Raw genomic sequence first — 19,118 nt, 5'->3', positions numbered from 1 at the left:
GGCTGGATTTCATTTTGTGAAAGATATAATGCTGCTGTGTAAGATGCTCAAATAACCATGGGAGTGAAAGGTAAAATAAACACACTCTCCTAATTCCCGGTCTAGATACCAAATTGTAGGAGTAAAGCTGTACAAGTGCATAACATTTAGGGCTGCCTAAACAGAGCTGCATACTCTACAAATACACAAAGTGGATTTTTCCCATTTTACCAAACTGTTAATTTTCATTTAAAAATACCACAAGAAAATGGCTTCTTTAGCTATGAACAATATAGATTACACACAAGAATTTTTCTGAATATTGCTGTCCGAAAGTATCCATAATATCTTTTACCATTCACATGTGTCTATGTACACACCTGAAATTATATACACACATGATGATGTAGTGTGTATATATAAACATTTTTTCAGCATCACTATTGGAGGGGTGTACTACTTCCGTTCCTAATGGCAAAAACTTGGATGAATTGAAAATTCACTCCCAAAAGAGTACTGCTAAACCGTTTAAACTGCCTACACCATCATGTAGTCTGTGTATTCAGTATATGTTGCAGAAAAACTGTTTCAGGAATGGTTACATTTTTAAACATTGTACTGAAACTGTTCCCACAACCAGCCACCTATAAAGCCAGGTATCTGAGTGACCTGTCTGACCATATAGGTCTCTGAGGGAGCCATAAATACACTTAAAATGACTTTAAAAAGAGCTTTTCTATACATTGTGTCATGACTTTAAAGTCTGTTACCTCTTTTTTTCCAGGTTTAGAAATGAGTACTGGGAGATGGGGGGGGGGGGGGGGGAATTATAGGGAAATGTTTCCAACCCTTCTTTCCCAATGGTATACAGCTTCTGTTTCTAGTCCTGCAGGGCCAGAAAATACCTGACTTTAAATATAGAATGTTTTATGTATAGAAAAGTAGTCCCTGGTCCAGGGCTTAATTTTACCTATACTGGAATCCTCTCACCCGCCATTGGAAAAACACACTGGCTTATGCTTGGGAAGAAAAGGGGAATGTTTCTCTGGCAAGACAATTTAATGAATAAATAAATGGTAGCTGTAGAAAGCCTCATTACTTCAAGTGGGAAAATCATACGTGATTTATGCAGCTTATGATAAATGAGCACTGATTAATCCTTTGCACAATAGCATCATGTATCTTGTTTTAGACCTCCATCTCCCTCTGTTTTTAAAAATATATTTAGATATAATGTGGAGAGTTCTTAGAAATACTGTTGAGATTATTTTGTGTCCCTTTGGTAGTAAAGCCCTTAGATTCAGGAATCTAACCGTTCAGGCCTTGAAGGTAGGAGAAAAATTCCAACTAATGGTTTAGAAACCTCCAACAAGTTTCCTAAAATATCTTTCCTCAACATAATGTTATGATATTAAGGTCCTATGTTTCAGGAGCTTCCAGGGCTAGAAGCAGCTTACTTCCTTCTTAAAGATATAACAAACCAATTGCAGGTTCAGCACTGAAAATTATCCATCCCAGGTCTGCAGTCAGTGTAATTTACTTCATGGAGGCAGGAGAGGGAGGGAGAGTGGGAAACCCTTCAAGTTTTTTTTCTCTAAACAGGGTTTGTTTGGAAGCTGTTCCAAGGTTGGTAATATTAGATGTAGTCCTGCAGAGGAAGATGGTAGAGTGGTCAAAGGTGTTTTGACAAATGCCCTTTATCAGCTCGATATCACCACCACACAGAGGGAAAGAGGTGTGTGGTTAAACAGAGCTCATTAAGCTTTTCAAGTCAGCAACATTATAGACACTCTCATTAAAGTTCAGTATATTTGTATAGTATTGTGAGCTGCTCATTCACAAGATGCACCCAATGAATCCATATATTTTATTGTATGACGGCTTTTGATTAGATCTTCATTCCTTGCCAAAAAAAGGGCTTTCTGTAATTAGTTACTTTCTAATTTACACTGCTAAAATTCAACATTATGGCAAGGCTACATATTACTTTATTTCTAATCCATTTGGAAACCATTACAAAACAAATCACCATTGATCAAGCTAGGTTTAATTTAGTGTCAGTGCTATTGTTCAAATTTTCTTTAAAGATGAAAGATTTTATATCAACGGTGGGCAAACTTTTTGGCCTGAGGGCCATATCTGGGTGGGGAAATTGCATGCAGGGCCATGAACGTAGGGCTGGGGCAGCAGGTTGGGGTGCAGGAGAGGGTGCAGAGTGTGGGAGGGGGCTCAGGGCAGGGCGTTGGGGTGCAGCAGGAGGTTAGGGGGCTCAGGGCAGGGGGTTGGGGTGTGGGCTCCAGCCTGGCATCACATACCTCGAGTGGCTCCGGGATGGCAGAGGCGTGCAGCGGGGCTAAGGCAGGCTGCCTGCCCTGGCCCATGCTCCTCCTGCAAGTGGCCGGCCTGTCCGGCTGTGGCTCCTGGGGGTGGGGTGGGGCGGGGCGGGACGGGACAGGGCAGGCTGATCTGCCGTGCATTGCCATCGCCTGTGTGTACCACCCCGAAGCTCCCATTGGCTGCAGTTTCCTGTTCCTGGCCAATGGGAGCCGCGGCGGGCGGTGCCTGCAGGCGAGGGCAGCACACGGAGCCCTCTGACCCCTTGTTCCAGGAGCAGCGCGCGGCCAGGGCAGGCAGGGAGCCTGCCTTAACCCCGCTGCACTACAGGGCTGGCAATCCTGCGGGCCGGATCCAGCCCGCGGACTGTAGTTTGCCCTCCCCAGGTTTCTATGAACTTCCACTACATCCTATTCTACGGGACCACAACAATGGACTTTAGCATGAAGTTACGTGAAGTAATTTAAGTCCATTGGTTGTCTAGCGTTCAGCTGAAGGAAAAGTCGCCATATAACCAGAGAATGGACAGTAGTGATTTACTTCTAGCTGTGATTCTTGTACACACCAACCATTGTAGATGATCATAGCGAACAGATTCTCCAATGGCTATCTACACACCTTGTTTGCTCACAGATGTTTCGACCACTTATGCAAGGTTCAAGTTAGGCAAGCCTGGATTTAGACAGGCAGCCTGCAGGGTTCCATTTATTTTGCAATTGCATAAGCCTCCTACACAAATTTTCAAAGCAAATGATAGCTTGATGGAAACAAGCTTAAACAAGGGTACCTGGTACAGAGTACTCCAGGAATCAGCAGACCTCCTAGTGTTTACAACACTGGTCCACAGAAGAGTTTGCGATCTCTCATATAGAGTAAGGAAGAAAAATCTTTGTGTGAAAGTTTTGAGGTAGATCTGCATCATAGTGATGGTCAGTTTAGGAGTGGAAGCAGATTAATGAAGCACGTGACAGAGCCTTTGAATCCCTGAGAGAACCTTTGAATCCATGGTCAGAACAGACATAAGCCATAAAGAAAGGAGTATTAGACACTGTCTTTTGCTCTTAGAGAGCCATTCAGGTTATGAACAACCCTATATGCCTAGAACCAAAAGGAAGCTCCAGCAGCATGTTATGTAGTGTGGTCTGCTAAGGAGATCACATTGCAGAAGGGGGCCTCTGTGTACTTGTGAATGAATCCTTGAACAGTTCATTCCCTGGTGCCCTTGACCTAAATAAAGTAAATACACAACAGTCCAGGTGTGTCAACAGCATTGTCTCATTTACAATTCAGTTAGTTGGTTGAGAGTGGACCAGTTTCTACATAGGGAAGATGTACATTTCTACTTTAAATAATCTAGAGATGTGGTGTGTTGCATAAAGGTTTTATAGATGTAGTGTACAAAGGCTTCTGGAGTGGACGATCTCACTTGGGTTCTGTAGCTGAAGCTCCAAAATGCCAGCTTCTTATTTATATAACCTTTTGATATGTATCAGCAACATCTACCTCTTGGAGAGGACCCGTCAACTTCCAGCAGAGGAAGAAATTAGAAGGAGAAGGTGGGGCTGGATAGGACACACACTACGCAAGCAGCCAACCAACATCACTAGACAGGCATTGTGGTGGAATCTCCAAGGCAAGCAGAAAAGAGGCCCTCCAAGAAATACCTGGCGACGCGACCTTGAGGCTATTAGCATAAAAATGGGCTATACCTGGAATCAGTTAGAGCAAATGGCCGAGGATAGAGGACTCTGGAGATCTGTGGTTGGCAGCCCATACCCCGATTGGGGTGACGGGCATGAGTGAGTGTTTGATATGTATCTCTTTTCCATGCAGCATTAGACACAATTCTCTGGAACAGTTCTTGGTAAAGTCACTTTTCAATTACACTAATTACATATTTAATTACTACATTAGAATTGTATGTAGAATATGTTGGGTTTCTGAGCCTCAGAAATGCTGGGCGTCTGCTACTCCTATTACACTCAGTTAAGATTGTGAGTGCTTGGATTTGAAGCACATATCTAGTAAAGGAAAAATGTAAGCTGTAATTTCAAATCTTTAGATTGCAGACTAGATTCTTATACAATTCAAAAATCTTGAAAATATGTCCATAACAGAGCTGAACATGAAGTGTTGGGATTTTATAAAAATTATTCCACATTTAAATATTCTTTTGTTGATGAAAGCTCTGAGCTAGCTACATGTACATGTGAATATGGTCAGGGCTGGATCACAATTTTAGGTAGGATACGAGCAATTATTTCCACAACATAATGGCCTTTTTTTTTTTTTAAACTCACTTTAAAAAATAATGGGGTCCCACATATATCAGAAAGACCAATTCTGTTTTATCTTTCTTGTTGCCTCTCTATGAGCAGGAAGCCTGTCACAGTTTAGTTAACAAGATTAATGTACTTGCCAGCACATGTAGGGCAGCCACACATCTATTTTTATTTGTACTAACTGTGCTAATCCATAGTGGGATGTAATGACAGCAACAAATATTCATGGAAGACGATTTTGATATGAACTGTGGGTATTAACAACCACCAGTCACAATAGACCACATACACCTAAAATGGAAACTCATTCATTCAAAGGAAAGTTGAATACTCAATAGGTAACAATATTACTGGCTGCCTTTGGTAAAAGCAAACAATAACAAGAGTGTATTAAATGCAAAAGACCATAGTGGTTTTACCGACACAAGCTGCATTCAGTGGGACATTGCCCTAGTGGGAGCTTCCAAAGGCAGTGTGCTTAAAGCAGACACAGTACCTCTCAGAGCACTGGGAAGAGCAGCTTCTCCTCCCCCCTTTGAAATAGGGTAGTATATACCCTCTCCTAAGTAGGATCTGCTCCACTGATTAATGGAGGACATGGAGGAGAGCATCCTCATGTCTCTGTTCCACTCCCCAAGTCCTCCACTATTTTTGGAATGTCTACCATGCCAGTGGCACAAGGCGAGATTCTTTGCACTCCTTTGGCATGTGTACTGGGATCATGCTCAGTCCTTGCATGCCAGTGCAGTTTTCTTGTGTTCACTCATCACCCTGGTGCACCTCTGTAGGACCAAACATAATCTTGCCGAGGTAACTCAGTGGTGAGGGCACCTTAAACAAACACAATGAATTCTCTGCCCCGCTTCAAAGTTTTAAGACTAAGACAAAAACTTTGGAAAATGGTTGCCTAAAGTTAGATACCCATACATGGGCACCTAAATTGGTTGCCTAACTTTAGGCACCCATGTTTGAAACTCTGGCCTATGCTTTTTTAGGATTATGTCAATCAGGTATATGAACAAAACTTCAATTCTGCTTATATCAGCATCATAACTAAAACATTTCAGTAGCAAGATTTAATGCCACCTTCTAAGCTGACCTAAGATTCTGGGCCATCACAGAAATAAGCTTTTGCTTTTGTTTTCTAGCATTAACTATTGTATTTGAAAGAGCTTCTAAAATTAGGTATTGGTCCCTCCTGAGTATAAAATTGTTTCTATGTCTAATAATTAGAAGAATAATGAGGATTATTTAAAGGGTAGCTGTTTTAAACAATCAAACCACAACTCAGTGGAATTGCTTTTTCCCCCCCTTCTCCATTTTTCTTGTACAATGAATATCAGCTAGCCACCCAGATTCTACTTTGCAAGCTGCAAAAGCTTCTTCTGTGCAGAGATGGGAGGGAAGGGGGCAAGGGTTATGCCTCTGTTCTCTAGGGGACCTGTCATGCAGGGTGGGCGAGAGTTTGCCATAAGAGGAGCAGGGCAGGGCTGAAGGATCCTAACAGCCTCCTCCCAAGAAAGGAGGGGTTGGGCCCTTGCAGGGTATTGCAGCTTCAAGGCTGCGGTAGCAACTCTGGTGCAGTTGCATGTTTACATGAGAGCTTTGGTGGGGTGTCCCCCCCCCCCAGAACAGCAGAATTGCAATGAGTTTCTATTACTCCAAAGGGACAGCTACACAACAAAAGCAAAACAAAACAAAAGATGCAGCAGAGAGTCTCAGAGGCTGGGTCAACCGACTCGGGCTTGCACAATGAAGAAGATGGTCTCAGAGCCCAGGCTCCTGCCCGAGTGGGAAAGTCTACACTGCTATTTTTAGCCCCCTACTGCAATCCCCAGTCAGCTGCCCCAGACTTTGAGACTCGCTGCTGCAGGGCTTTTTTTGCCGTGTGGACTTACCCTAAAATGATGTGTTTCTTAGGGGCCAGTTCTGAGAGATGCTGAAAGCCCAACTCCCCTTGACTGAAATGGGAGTTGAGGGAACTCAGTACCTTGTAGGATCAGACCCTTAGCATGGAATGGTCTTCAGTGCAAGTTGTGGGCATTCAGCACCTGACAGGACTGGGCCTGGGACTGAGAACCATGAATTACTGATCTGTAACTCTGGTTCTGACAGAGGACCTCTAAACAAATGTCCCTTAATCTCTCTGCTTCTGCTTTCTCCTTTGTAAACTTGGGACAGGAATGCTTACTTCCCTTACAGTTGATTGATCAGGATTAAATAAAATATTTTCATTTGCAGATCAAAAGTGCTTTTATAGCGCACAGCATTATGATGGCATGTGTGTGTCAAGCAACCTTGTGGTTGCTATTTTCCTACATCATCTCTCAATCTGGCTAGGAAAAAGAAAATCTTGCAGTGAAAAGATACAGTATCTATTCTTCTCCCTCAGACCTAGCAAAGATAAATATTGGACAACTCTTCTTCCACAGAAATAGTTGAAGAGAAGTTACCTGAAGAAAAATGTCAAAACTAGAAATGTGAAGAGCCAAGCATTTAACAGCTTTATTTAAGTAGCAGGAGCATTCAACAACATTTACTGCTTTGGGACTGTAGAGGAGTGGACTCACCCCTGTGGCACCTCCTGCTTGTCATCTCTGGGAATTAGCTCTTCCAGCATCCTAGAGTGCCCCCTGCAGGCCAGTGATCCACCTGTCCTCTGGCCCGTGTCCCTCCCTGGACCCCAGTGCCCTGTTGTCTGGGGTGCTGTCCCCTGACAGTAACCCCAGGGTTAGGGTCTCCCCTCCCCAGGGAACTCCCCCCCCCCCCCCCACACTATCCCTACCTTGCCTCAGAATAAGGCCACTGCCAGTCATCAACTAGCCCCCACTCCCTGGGGCAGACTGCAGTATAGGCCACTCATCACAGGTCAGGTTGGGTTTGGACCTGCTACCTTAGCCTACCCATGGGCTGCCCTCTGCAACCCCCAGTACCCCTTGGCCTCCTACTAGGCCACAGCCTGGGGCTATCCAGGCTGGAGCTCCCCAGCCCTGCTCCACTCAGGTACTCTACCTTTAGATCTCTACAGCCAGGCCCTTCTCTCTCTAAACACACAGAGAGACTGCTGAGTGCCTAGCTCCCTGCCTCTTATATAGGGCCAGCTGAGGCCTGATTGGGGTGTGGCCCAGCTGTGGCTACTTCCCCAATCAGCCCAGCTTTTAGAACTGCAGCCCTCTGCCAGGCTGTTTTAAGCCCTTCCAGGCAGGAAGGGAGTAACCATTTTGCTACAGGGAGCACAAGTCATATTTTTAGAACACTTCTTGTAATACCAAGTGCTTATGATAAATCAAGAACTCTTTGCATTAAAGGTGAATGTACTGAATATATCTGACAAAAAAGAGGATGGTTTTGATCTTCCTGCACTTATAGATGATAAAGAACATAAGAGGTAAGCATGTTTAGTGCTCCATTCAGTCAATGGCACTTAAGCTGCAATTCTAAAATTTAATATGCCTCCAAAGACTGTGAGACAAGGTGGGTGAGGTAATATCTTTTATTGAACCAATTTCTGTTGGTGAGAGAGACAAGCTTTTGAGCCACACAGGGCTCTTCAAAATCTCTGTGGCTTGAGAGCTTGTCTCCCCCACCTTGCCTCTCTAATATCCTGGGACCGACAGCTACAACTACACCCCAAATCCTATGCCCTTCTTGCTTGCGGAAGGGTGTGAAGGACAGGGAATATGGCTGTATGGACCTGGGAATTTTGGTACCCAACCTCACTGAAAATCAGTCATTAACATCTCCAAAGCACATTCAAAGGGACCAATTCACTAGTACCCTACACCCAATGCATTCTGATTGGTAGTGTTAGACTGATTTTGCACTGGTATGAATGATAGCTTAAGTTGCAGGGCAACAGTGAACTGGGCCTTGAGTTCTCTGATCTGAACATGATCTTAAATTACCTCTTGCAGAGCCTAAAAGCACATATCCCGTGGACTCCATCTTAGGCCCTCCTTTTTTTTCCAGGGATTCTCCTCTGCAAGATGCACCCTATAAATAAGTATAGAGAGCACCCAAAAGGCTGCAGCTAGTACGGAGCATAAGAGGGCCAGCCAGAGTGCTGGTGTGCCTACACACTCCTCAGATCAGGTGCACTGCAGGGGATGGCCAGGCCCTGTTTCCTGCTCTGCACTTGCTGCTGGGGGGAAGTGACCCTGCAATTTTAGAATATAATCAGTGCAGCTCCTCCGTATGCTGCATTTGCTCTAGGCAAGCAAAAAAGCCTCCAGTCACCACCTCTGAGGCACTATGCTTCAGCTCACCCCCCTGCCCCGCCTTTTGTCTGCATCTGATGTAACAAGCTACAATGAGATCTCTGCACCCGAGTGTGAATTCCAGTACGTTCTCATTACCATTTCTGAACTAGTCTTTAGTTTCTATCGGAGGACCAGTAGCCCCATTGTTCTCTTCTGTTGCAAAACCTTTTGGCTCATTGGAACATAGCTGACAATGATCAAATTGCATTTTCAGTATAGATTAACAACCCTTCTGGGTACCATTTGATATCAAAAGTAACTATTGTAATTACATCAAAGTACCCACATTTGAGTACATGTAGATAGCATGAAAAGCCACAAACAACTTTGATTTATTCATACACACTTTTAACCAAAAGGCACTTGTGACTTGTTAATTGCATTAGCACCTATAATAGTGAGATGGAAATTTCATTTAAAACATGGAAGAATTCTCTGTATGCTTATTTTTTATCCTTGTCTTTCTGCTGTGGACTATATGAGTCAATACTGATGGGCCTAAGTCTGTAGGCAAACTTCCAAAGTGATCTTTTCGGTGTCTACTGTATAAAAATCTATACCGGTATTGCTTTGCCTGTTTGTTTAACTGTCTTAATCCAGATTGAAATTTAGGATTTCCAGTTTTAGGTTAAGTAACTAATTACATTTTTTTTTTAAATGGCTGATTAATTTGTGTCTTCATTGAGACAACTCCCTTCCCTCACTTTTCCCCACATAAGTGTAAAGCTTCTGTGTACTTACTGAAGCACATTTGTTTTCTGATTTGTCTTCCACAAAGCCAATTCGGCATGGTGTCCTCTGATTCTGTAGCCAGTAGTCAGTTGACTCTAGTAGACTGTTGCTGCAGAGAACCTGTTAAAATAGATGAATTTACTTAGTTCTAATTCGCTTGAAATAATGGCCAGGACTTGCACCCCTTTAAGTCAATGGGAGTCTTGCTAGTGAGTTTCATTTGGGACAATATTGAGACTTTTGTTCCTTTTGGAAAAAATGTATACTTAATCAAAATGAGATTATAGAAATTTACACCTCCCCCAACGTCATATCATGTTCACTTCAGAAGTGAAAGGCCTTGAAGATATTTTTTGACTATCAAAAACCCACATTTTTATTGGAATACAGATGCGGGGGCTTTAAACTGGTGGACATAAATAGCAAAAAATGAATTTGGTAAAAAGGCCTTTACAGGGAAGTAACATACCATTTTAATTCTACCGGCAGTCTCAGGGCTGGAGGCTGCCAGAAGCATGCATATCATTTTCATATCTGAGTGCTCACTTGAGAAGTTGGAAGTAGTTGGGTAACATTTTAGTCAGTATTGAACTCACTCCTGTGTCTGTTGAAGTCAGTGAGGGTTTTGCCATCGACTCCAATAAGACTAAGAGTTCCCCTTATGAGTTCAACACTGCAGCCCTTACTCAGACCCATGGTCTCCATTAGGAGTTTTGGCAAAATAAAGACCAAGTGATTGTGCCTCTTCTGCCTATCTTTGCCCCGTCACTAAAGGCCACTTACAATGTCTGTAGACTGGAAAGAGTCAAAGCCAGTCTTACAAGGTGGGTGGTGCAGCCTCTAGAATTAATTTAATTCCTTATGTTGATATTCCTTGACAAATATGAAACACAATGTTCAACAGAGCCAAATAATCTTTTTGATAAAGAAATCTCTGCTATATTATGTATTTTCATTACTAAAACAGATTTGCAAGCTATTACACTTAGCATAACAAAAAAGGGTATTTTCTTTCTGAATGTAGCATGACATATTTTATTGAAATGCCTCAAATTTGAAAGACTGAAATTGTTTTGAAACTGTGACTCACATTACACATGCTGATTGCACCAAAGAATTGTACCAGTATGTGTTTAGGAGTATGTTCTCATTTGCTTCACAATTTGTGTGGGCCAAAATAGCTATATTTGAAAATAGGTGGACTGATACTGCAGTAAGCTTATTGGCCAGCTGCAGAAAGTGTCCTAACATAAACTGGGGGGAGTGGCTGAAAATGTGTGGGATCTCCAGTCACCCTTCCATGGGACGGGAACAGAACAAACCACATGATACATGCTCCATCTAGGGAAAAAAAACAGTCCTGTAGCATGGGTAGTAGCCTGGGATGCAGGAGACCTGAGTCCTATTTCTCACTCTGCCATAGGAAGTCTGTTATCTTGGACAAGACAGTTAGTCATTCTGTGCCTCAGTTCCCAATCTGTAAAATGGGGATAATAGCACTTTCCTACTTCCCAGAGGTGTGGAAAGGATAAATACATTGAAGACTGAGGCATTCAGAAATTGCAGTAATAGCAGCCATAGAACTTCCTTGGGAAGATGGATCTCATACTAGAGATACTGCATTCCTTATGCATACAATACCTATGAGAACTTCCTGGCAACATAATAAAACTCTGTTTAGCAGGAAGGGTTGGGATAACTGTTGTGAGCATTTGTTTTACATGAATACTCTGGATTTTATAGGTGAAATATAGGAGGAAACGTACACAAAACAACCTAAAATTCATTAGCAAGAACACAAAGATATCACATGCACTGGAGAATTCTCATGACAATTTCTCATATTTTCATCATCTATGCACAGACTATACCATAAACTGCCTGGCTCCATTTCTCCCACAGCACAGGAGGGTGGTGGTGGCTTCTATCTGTGTAAACATTTTATTACTATTTAAAATAGGCTAGGATTTCTGAGTAGCAGGATGGATTATTTTTTTGCCCATGCTTTAAATGTGGCCAGCCTTGCACATAATAATGAGAGAGCAAACTTTTCAATTACCTTTAAAATACGGCTGAATTGTTATTCTAGGCCACCACCACATTTCTGTTGTTCTCAGTCCTGGAAGTACAGCACACAATACACAGCTCAGGTAGAGTTGGGGCAAAGGTGGCTCTAAAATGCCTTTGCACCCTCTGGATTTGGGGCTGGTGCCTGCATTGCTAGTGCTGCTCCACAAGATGGAGCTGTCAATCATCCTGGTGACATGACCTATGGGAACTCTCCTTTCATCTCTAGCTACACTCCTACAATGGTGCTTTTGAGGAGCCTGAGTACAGCTGTCTACAGCAGTTTTGCACACTGCTTGCACCAAGGAGTTCTCCCCAGCTGGCTGAGGTCCTTCCTCATCCTTTATATAATGCTGCAGCAGAATACAGGGGCATAGTGTGGGCATAGAATCCTTCACATAGAAAATGCCTATACTAGAGCATGCATGTAGAGCAACCTGGTACACTTCCCCATCTGCAGATTCTTCCATGGAAAAGGGTGATTTGGCCTTAATACTTTAAAAAGGATTAGACAACTGCAGGAATAAGAATAGCAAGAGCAGTGACACTAGCTATAAACCACCTTGTGTGGTTAATCATCTTCACCCTGTAGGGATATCGGAAAGCATATCTGTGAAATGGATTTATGTTTCATTCTGATTTCTTACAATTCTTGCATAACATGAACTATGCACTAACTTTTCACTCTTGTTTATGAAATAATAAAGTGCCATGTTTTAAAACCCTACATTTACTACTATGTTTAAAGTAATCAAAATGCAAGTAGCTTGCTTTTATCATTGTGCTGGGATAAAATTATAAAACAGTGCTTGACTCTCAATCTTATTGTGTATGAATCTTGCGAATTCTGCTCTAATAATACAGTTTAAGAGGCAAACAAGAGCTATCTCTGAGCTCTAATAGCCTCTGTCACTATTGTGCAGCATTTTATACTGACGTCCCGCTAAAGACAAAAAGAAGGTAGTAGGCAGGTACCGTACTACTGGATATGGTGCGTATGCTGTATGTTTGTTTACAAAAAGTCACCCTGGAGAGAGTCAAAAGCAAAATCCTTCTCTGTGATGCACTGTGCTTATCTGTATTGCAAATAAATCAATAATTCCCTTACAAAAATGACTTGGTAACAAGCAATTCCAAATGCCACTCAACTGACAACATTCACTAAGTATCAACTAGAAGGTGGTCTCCATGTAGGTTGGGAGGTTTTCAGGACTATGCTTTGCTTAAGTAAAATTTCCTCTCCATATGTTGTGAATGGTCCCTGGAATGCTTCCCATGTGTCCGCAACAGCCTCACTGAAATATTCTTGGGCAGTATGACACCACACTACCAGAACTCCTACCTGTGGCCAATATCATGCACTTGTTAGAAAGCAGGCAGCCTGTTGCACCCACATGAGCCCCAGTGACTTCAGGGGGGCTCTGTATGGGTGCAGCACGGAGGCCACATGCTCTTAATTGATATGGGCCTATAGTAGCTGCTGTCTACTGAGGAGGCTCTGTTGACTTGTTTGACTTGGGGCAGATAGAGGTGAGGAACTAATACAAAACTGCCTTTGATAACTAGACTCTGAGAGCCAAATGCAGTCCTTTATGTGAGCAGGTGCAACCCTGTTGAGAGATCAAGTGATTGTTATTATTCACCTTCATTTTATTGAAGAGAGTAGTAGTCTTCCTTGTGCTCAGTGCTGTACACTGTGGCTATGATGTGGTCACAATCTCAAAGATGTTACATTTTAAATTAGATGATTAAAATTAAAATCCTCTGAGCCTGATTCACCACTGCTTTTCTTGCACTCTTGCATACACGTAGCACACGCTTAACAGCTGTAAAATGCTCCCATTCTGAATTTGGACACAGACTGTCTCCTTCACACAGCTGTAAATGATTACACTAGGTGTAAGGCATTGAGGAGTTAGACCCAGTGAGCTGGGGGTATGTACAGGCTTCATGGACTGCTCCTCCAAGGTGCAAATGCTGATTTTACATCTGAATACTGGACACTATATTTAGCAATCCATTCAAGTTCTTCAGGAAAAAATATATTTACATAAAAGGTTCCTGGCTACCAAAACACAGGGATATTAACTTCATCCTTTCCATTTGATATTGGTTTATGAAAACAACAGCTAACACTTCCTAATGTTTATAGTAGAGAGAAGAAGGTAAACTAAGAGCTACCTCTATGTCAAAAGAGGCCAAATAGTTGGTCTGTCCAGGAAAGGGGGAAGAAGAAGTAAGTGTGTCCAAACTTCACAACAAATCCTGGCCTTCAAAATACCTGTTCCTAAAGTTTAAGGAACCTTAAATCCATAGAGAAATGTTCCTTGTGCCCTCTAAGGCCAGTTTTTCTGGGATAAAGTCACAGAAAGCAGATATCCTTTCCTAAGATCAAAAAGTGGTCGGTCTGCTTTTCCAAAATACAAATTTCTTCAGAAAAGAAAATAAATTGGATAAAAGAATAATTAATACAAGCAGCAGAATATGGGTGAGATTAGGAAAATGCAAGGGGGAGGTTGGGATAAGAGGGTAAAAAAAGTTTAACTACATTTAGGGGCAATTACTAATGGTCCAGTAATTAACTAGGAACATAGGAACTGCCATTCTGGATCAGATCCAAGGTTCATTTAGTCTACTACCCTGTCTCTGAAAGTGGCCAACACCAGATGATTCAGCGGAAGATATGAAAACCCAGTGGTAGGCATTTGTGAAATAATTTTCTCCCACATTAGGTCTCATCCTGATTTCTAATAGAGATTGGCTTAAGCCTCAAGCACAAGATTTAATGTCCTTCCAAAATGTGATATAATTAATTACGACAGCTTTGGATAGTCTTTATCCATATAAATGTCTGATCCTTTTTCTGAATCTTAAATTCTTGGCCTCAACAATTCCTGTGGCAATAAGCACCACAGTTCAATTACAAGATGTAACTAGAAACAGAGTGAGGATGGTGGGACTAAGCAAAGGAAAGGAACATGTTAATCTGCCTAAAGCCCAGCACTACTATTCTATGGCAGAAGTGAGAATTCACTCCATCAAAATATTTACTGAGACAAGCAAATTGTGCAAACCACAAAATGAGCCCAGATCATCTTTCTAGGGGACAACCCATTAGAAGTGGATAAGGGGAAAACTGTGCAACGATTCCTTCACAGAACCAAGCTACCACTGGCTAGGTCCCGATGAAGCTGCAGAGGGAAGTCAGAAGACTATTTATTATTACCCTATGGGGACTGGGCCCATAACCTTTACTACCATAAGCCAGCAATCATAATACTGACCTATGCAGCCGGCTAATATAGCTATCTATATTAGCTCCCACGTAAATCTCCACACAGAAACCATAGTGCCATGAAGTACAGTGCCTTCCGCAAGGCCTCTTGTCTACAGACACCTATGCAGGGGCATTCACATTGGGCCAGTTAGAGTGGAATGGTACCTTTGAAGTATTGGTCCTTCTCTCTTCCATGCAGAAAAGGGGAATAACTAGTTTGTGGAGGGGGCCCTCCACATGCTAATCTCTAGCAGACTATCCAGACCCTGGAATACAGATCTATGACAAATACCTTCAAACCACAAATGTGTTTAGTGATCACAAATATGCCAATGTGACCAAAGACTTTGTACCGAGAATGGCAAAGCCTTGAATTTTAAAACAGTCCTTTCCTTGGGGGAATGCTGCCTACTCTTGTTTACCAGTTCATTGACTCTGCACTCGATAAATATCATACCTTCTGCCTCAGTGAAAATAGAGTCCTGCTACCATAATTAACTCAGACTAGATGCATAAACTAAAACATCATGTATGCCACAGAAGCATGTCTCCTCTTGCCTTTGCAAAGTGTTGGTCATTTTTTTATATATTTGTGCTGAAATCTTGAAATAAAGAGATCTTATTGCTGTTGAAAAAATGTTTCTGCCCCCTGGAACCTCTCTATTTTAAAACTGTCACCACTCTAGATCTTAGACTGTTACCAATACAGAGTAACCCAAGGGAACTCTATGATCCTGCTCAAAGCTAGAAGTAGTTGGGAAAAGGGCACTATCTTTATCTATAAATTACTCAGTAAAATCTAAGGCAAAGTCAATCATATTCTCCTGTGCAGAGACAACAGAAATTACAGCAATTAATGGGTATGTGCACACTGCAATTAAACACCCGTGGCTGGCCTGTGTCAACTCGAGCGCCGGATGATCCCAACTGTCTACAGTGCAAATGTACAGCCCCAAAGCCCTACAAGCCCAAGTCAGCTGACATGGGCCAGCTGTAGGTATTTAATTGCAGTGTACACATACCTGACTTTCTATTCCTATTTTCTAAGTCTTTCTTCAAGATACATTGTTTTAAAAATTTTTGTATCTTATGTAATAGGTCATAGAATTCTTCCACTTCCACAACTTCTAGTCCTCAGGAACTAAAGTTCTAACTCCTGTCAGAGATACTCGCCTGTGCATCTGAAATTGCCTCTTTGAGCTTAAACATCCCAGCAAGAGGTAAACTGACATACTTTCTTTTTGAATTTCCTTTAAAATCATGGCTAATGTGATTTCAGATTTAATCACTTTGGGTCTTTCTTCCCCATAACACAGCCCCTCTTTCAGAACCTAGGGGACAGTGTGTGTAACTTGGAGTCGGAAGGCCTGACGGTGCTCTGCCACAGACTTGGTGAGTGATCTGGGGCCAGTTATTTCAACTTTCCATACATCAGTAGCCCCATCTGTATATACATAAGCACTGGATAAGAGCTATTCTTATTCTTTAACAACAGCCAGTGCTCCCCTGACTTGTCTTCTAACAAGGGTCTAATTAGGGCTTTAGGATATACTCCTCCTCCTCCTTCCCCACCTGCCCCTCCCTCCCCCAAATTCCCCAAGGGTGGCTTCCCACCTTTATTGACAAAATAGTTGTGGCTTGTGGCAACATTTATTAATTTAATAGCCCAAAAAAGTGAGCTGGGGACCCAAAGCTCCACTCATACCCAACCCTCTGCTACTGGGTCACCACATGGTTCTTCCATCCCCTTTTAGGGAACCGTTTTAAGTGAAAGCACATGCTGATTGTAGGTAATGCTCCTGAATTAATGTTTGAAAAGGTCACGTGTTAGGCCTGAGGGTGTGGACAGGATGGCTCAGGGTGAGTTGATAGTTCAGGTGTCTATTGAAATTGTCTGTTCAAGGAGTCTATTCAAGTACATTCGACTTGTTTGTTTTTATAATTCTTTTCATGACAGAATTTGGGGATGAGGCTGTGTAATGGGTGTTCCCCCACTCCCCCCCCCAAGGCAGAGCAGGTTATTAGGATAATTAACTTGATAGGCTGCACCTGTGGGAGAACCAAATGAAGCCCATATGCACAGGGGCAGGCTGAGTTTGTATACAGCCAGCAAGCTGAGAACAGAAGAGGGTTGCAGGGAAAATAGTCCGTAGTTGCTTTTTGGAAGAAGGGCCTTGTTCTTGGTTACAGAGCCTGGCAAGAAACCAAAGAATAGTTTACAGTGACTCCCTGGGAGGAGGGTGTTTTGGCTTGTAAACCCAGAGAAGGGAAGAAGTCTGGGGAAATAGCTGGAACTCAGAGTAGTGGCATAGGACCTGGCCTGGAAGTAGAAGACTAGAACAGCATAAAGACAGCTGACCCAGTGGGATTCTGATACCCCCGAAGGAGAAAACTATAGTGACCTGGCTGGAGGGACCTCCATGTCTCCTGGAGAGTGAGGAGGGAGGTATCTGACCTGAATGGAGAGTCCCCAGAAGTAGCCACAAGGAGGCACCCAGTGGTGAGTGAACTCTGACAGGGTAGAAAGAAGACACCATCACATGGGAGGTTGGTTTGAAAGTAAGCTAAGGACTCTATCTCCTCAGGCTGGCTATGAGCAAATAGCATCAGTGGGATGATCTCACTTAGCCAGATTCTGCCCTCTGATATGCATAGCTCCCACTGGAGTTGTATGCATGTATCTAAGCGCAGAATTTAGCCCAGGCTTTGGAAGTGCAGAGAAGGGTACAACATGCAGGTGCTTTTGCCCACTTCTAGAACTAGTCTCAAAGATTAAGTCTCCTTCCTGTTGTAGGAGGAGGCCTGAGATCACAGCTGTTAGTGAGGCAGTTTGGATTGCATGAGGGTGAGGGGAAGAGGCTGACCAGAATAAAGTTCTGGGTGAAATACTTGATAAATGGCTTGAGGTTGCTTCTCATTTGCTACAGATCATGATGCTAGCTGGCCTCCCTTACGAATGACATTTTCAGCATACATGCTTCTCATCTGATTCTTTCCTCCTTGCTTTTCGTCTATTAGAAGATTTGCTGTTCCTTTTGGTTTCAATGGTTTGCTCTTGTTTTGTTGTATAATGCTATGCCTCCAATTCACAGGTGCAGCCTAACTGTTTGGTACTGCATCTGGGGAAGTGGACAAAGGTGGCTTTAAGCTACCTCTTTGCTTCCTGGATTCTTGAGTCATCTGATGACGAGTTCAGCCCCCAATGCAGTTGACAGCAGCCTCATGGCTGTTCTAAGCTATACTTGACATTAGTGGTCTCAAAGGCCTGTTCTGGCAGCTGAGCACAGCTAAAGTGCAACAGCGTTCTGGCTACGCTCCCAGGGCTGGCCCACAACATTTTGGCACCTGAGGCGGGGAGCTCAAATGATGCCCCCATGCCTCCTCGCTTGGGCCAAAACTTTGAAAGGTCTCAATTCTGCCTTCTTCCTGTTCTACTCCTCTTGTGGTACTGCTCTGCTACTGTGACAGTGTACCCCATAAGGCTTTATGGGGAGGGGGTGCTTATAAATGTATGTATGACATAACTGGAATATGTTTTGTGCTGCCTGTGCCATGTAACATATCTCTGTAAAGGTTATGGTCTACTATATCTATTCATCCTATTTGTACATATATATCATTTTCTACTCGAGGTTAAGAATATGGGCTGTATGCTTGCCTGATTTCTAAGTAAGCTTTGTGAGGCATTTGGTCAGCTTCTTTAGGAAGGAATTCACCAGGTTAAGTACCTGATCAGGAGACACTTAGGGAACAATGCATCTTGGAATGCTCCAATCCACATGAGAAGGCTTCCTGGAAACATGCAAGATGCCATGTGGACAATGGCGTCAGCCTGCAAAGACTGAGTCATGCAGGGGCATGTGACTTGCCCAGGTGTCTCCAAAACTCCATCTTAGAGATGGACTTTGCAGAGGAGGGAGGAGGGGGGTCTCCACCCACAAGAGAGAGTCTATTTAAACCCAGGGGAGACTCCTCCATTTTGTCTTCAGCTGGCTGAAGAAGGAGCCTCTCCACCCCTCCCAGGATACTTGAAGGAGACTGAAACAAAGGACAGTAACTGCAGGGGGTGTGAGTGATTGCTGGACCCAGGCTAAAAGGAGATTAGCCTGTAAAAGGGAGCACTCTGGAACTGGTGAGGAAATTATCTGTATTCAGTTTGATTAGGCATAGATCTGCGCATTTTATTTT

At 43.0% G+C, this 19,118-nt stretch overlaps 1 protein-coding gene across 7 annotated transcripts in view; it reads right to left on the bottom strand.

Moving 5' to 3' along the window:
- The window catches only part of SPHKAP (SPHK1 interactor, AKAP domain containing), a 111,844-nt gene that overhangs the window by 56,343 nt on the left and 36,383 nt on the right, over positions 1-19,118 (bottom strand). For all 7 annotated transcript variants that reach the window (XM_008165906.4, XM_008165907.4, XM_008165909.4 and 4 more), the window contains one exon: positions 9,596-9,706. In XM_008165906.4, coding sequence (XP_008164128.2) covers positions 9,596-9,706 — 111 coding nt within the window. The remainder of the gene's footprint in view (positions 1-9,595; positions 9,707-19,118) is intronic.

Source organism: Chrysemys picta, chromosome 9 (genome assembly GCF_011386835.1).
Source record: "Chrysemys picta bellii isolate R12L10 chromosome 9, ASM1138683v2, whole genome shotgun sequence".
NCBI classification, from domain to species: domain Eukaryota; kingdom Metazoa; phylum Chordata; order Testudines; family Emydidae; genus Chrysemys; species Chrysemys picta.
Note: the sequence above shows the minus strand (reverse complement) of the source record. Positions and strands in the feature narration are given on the sequence as shown.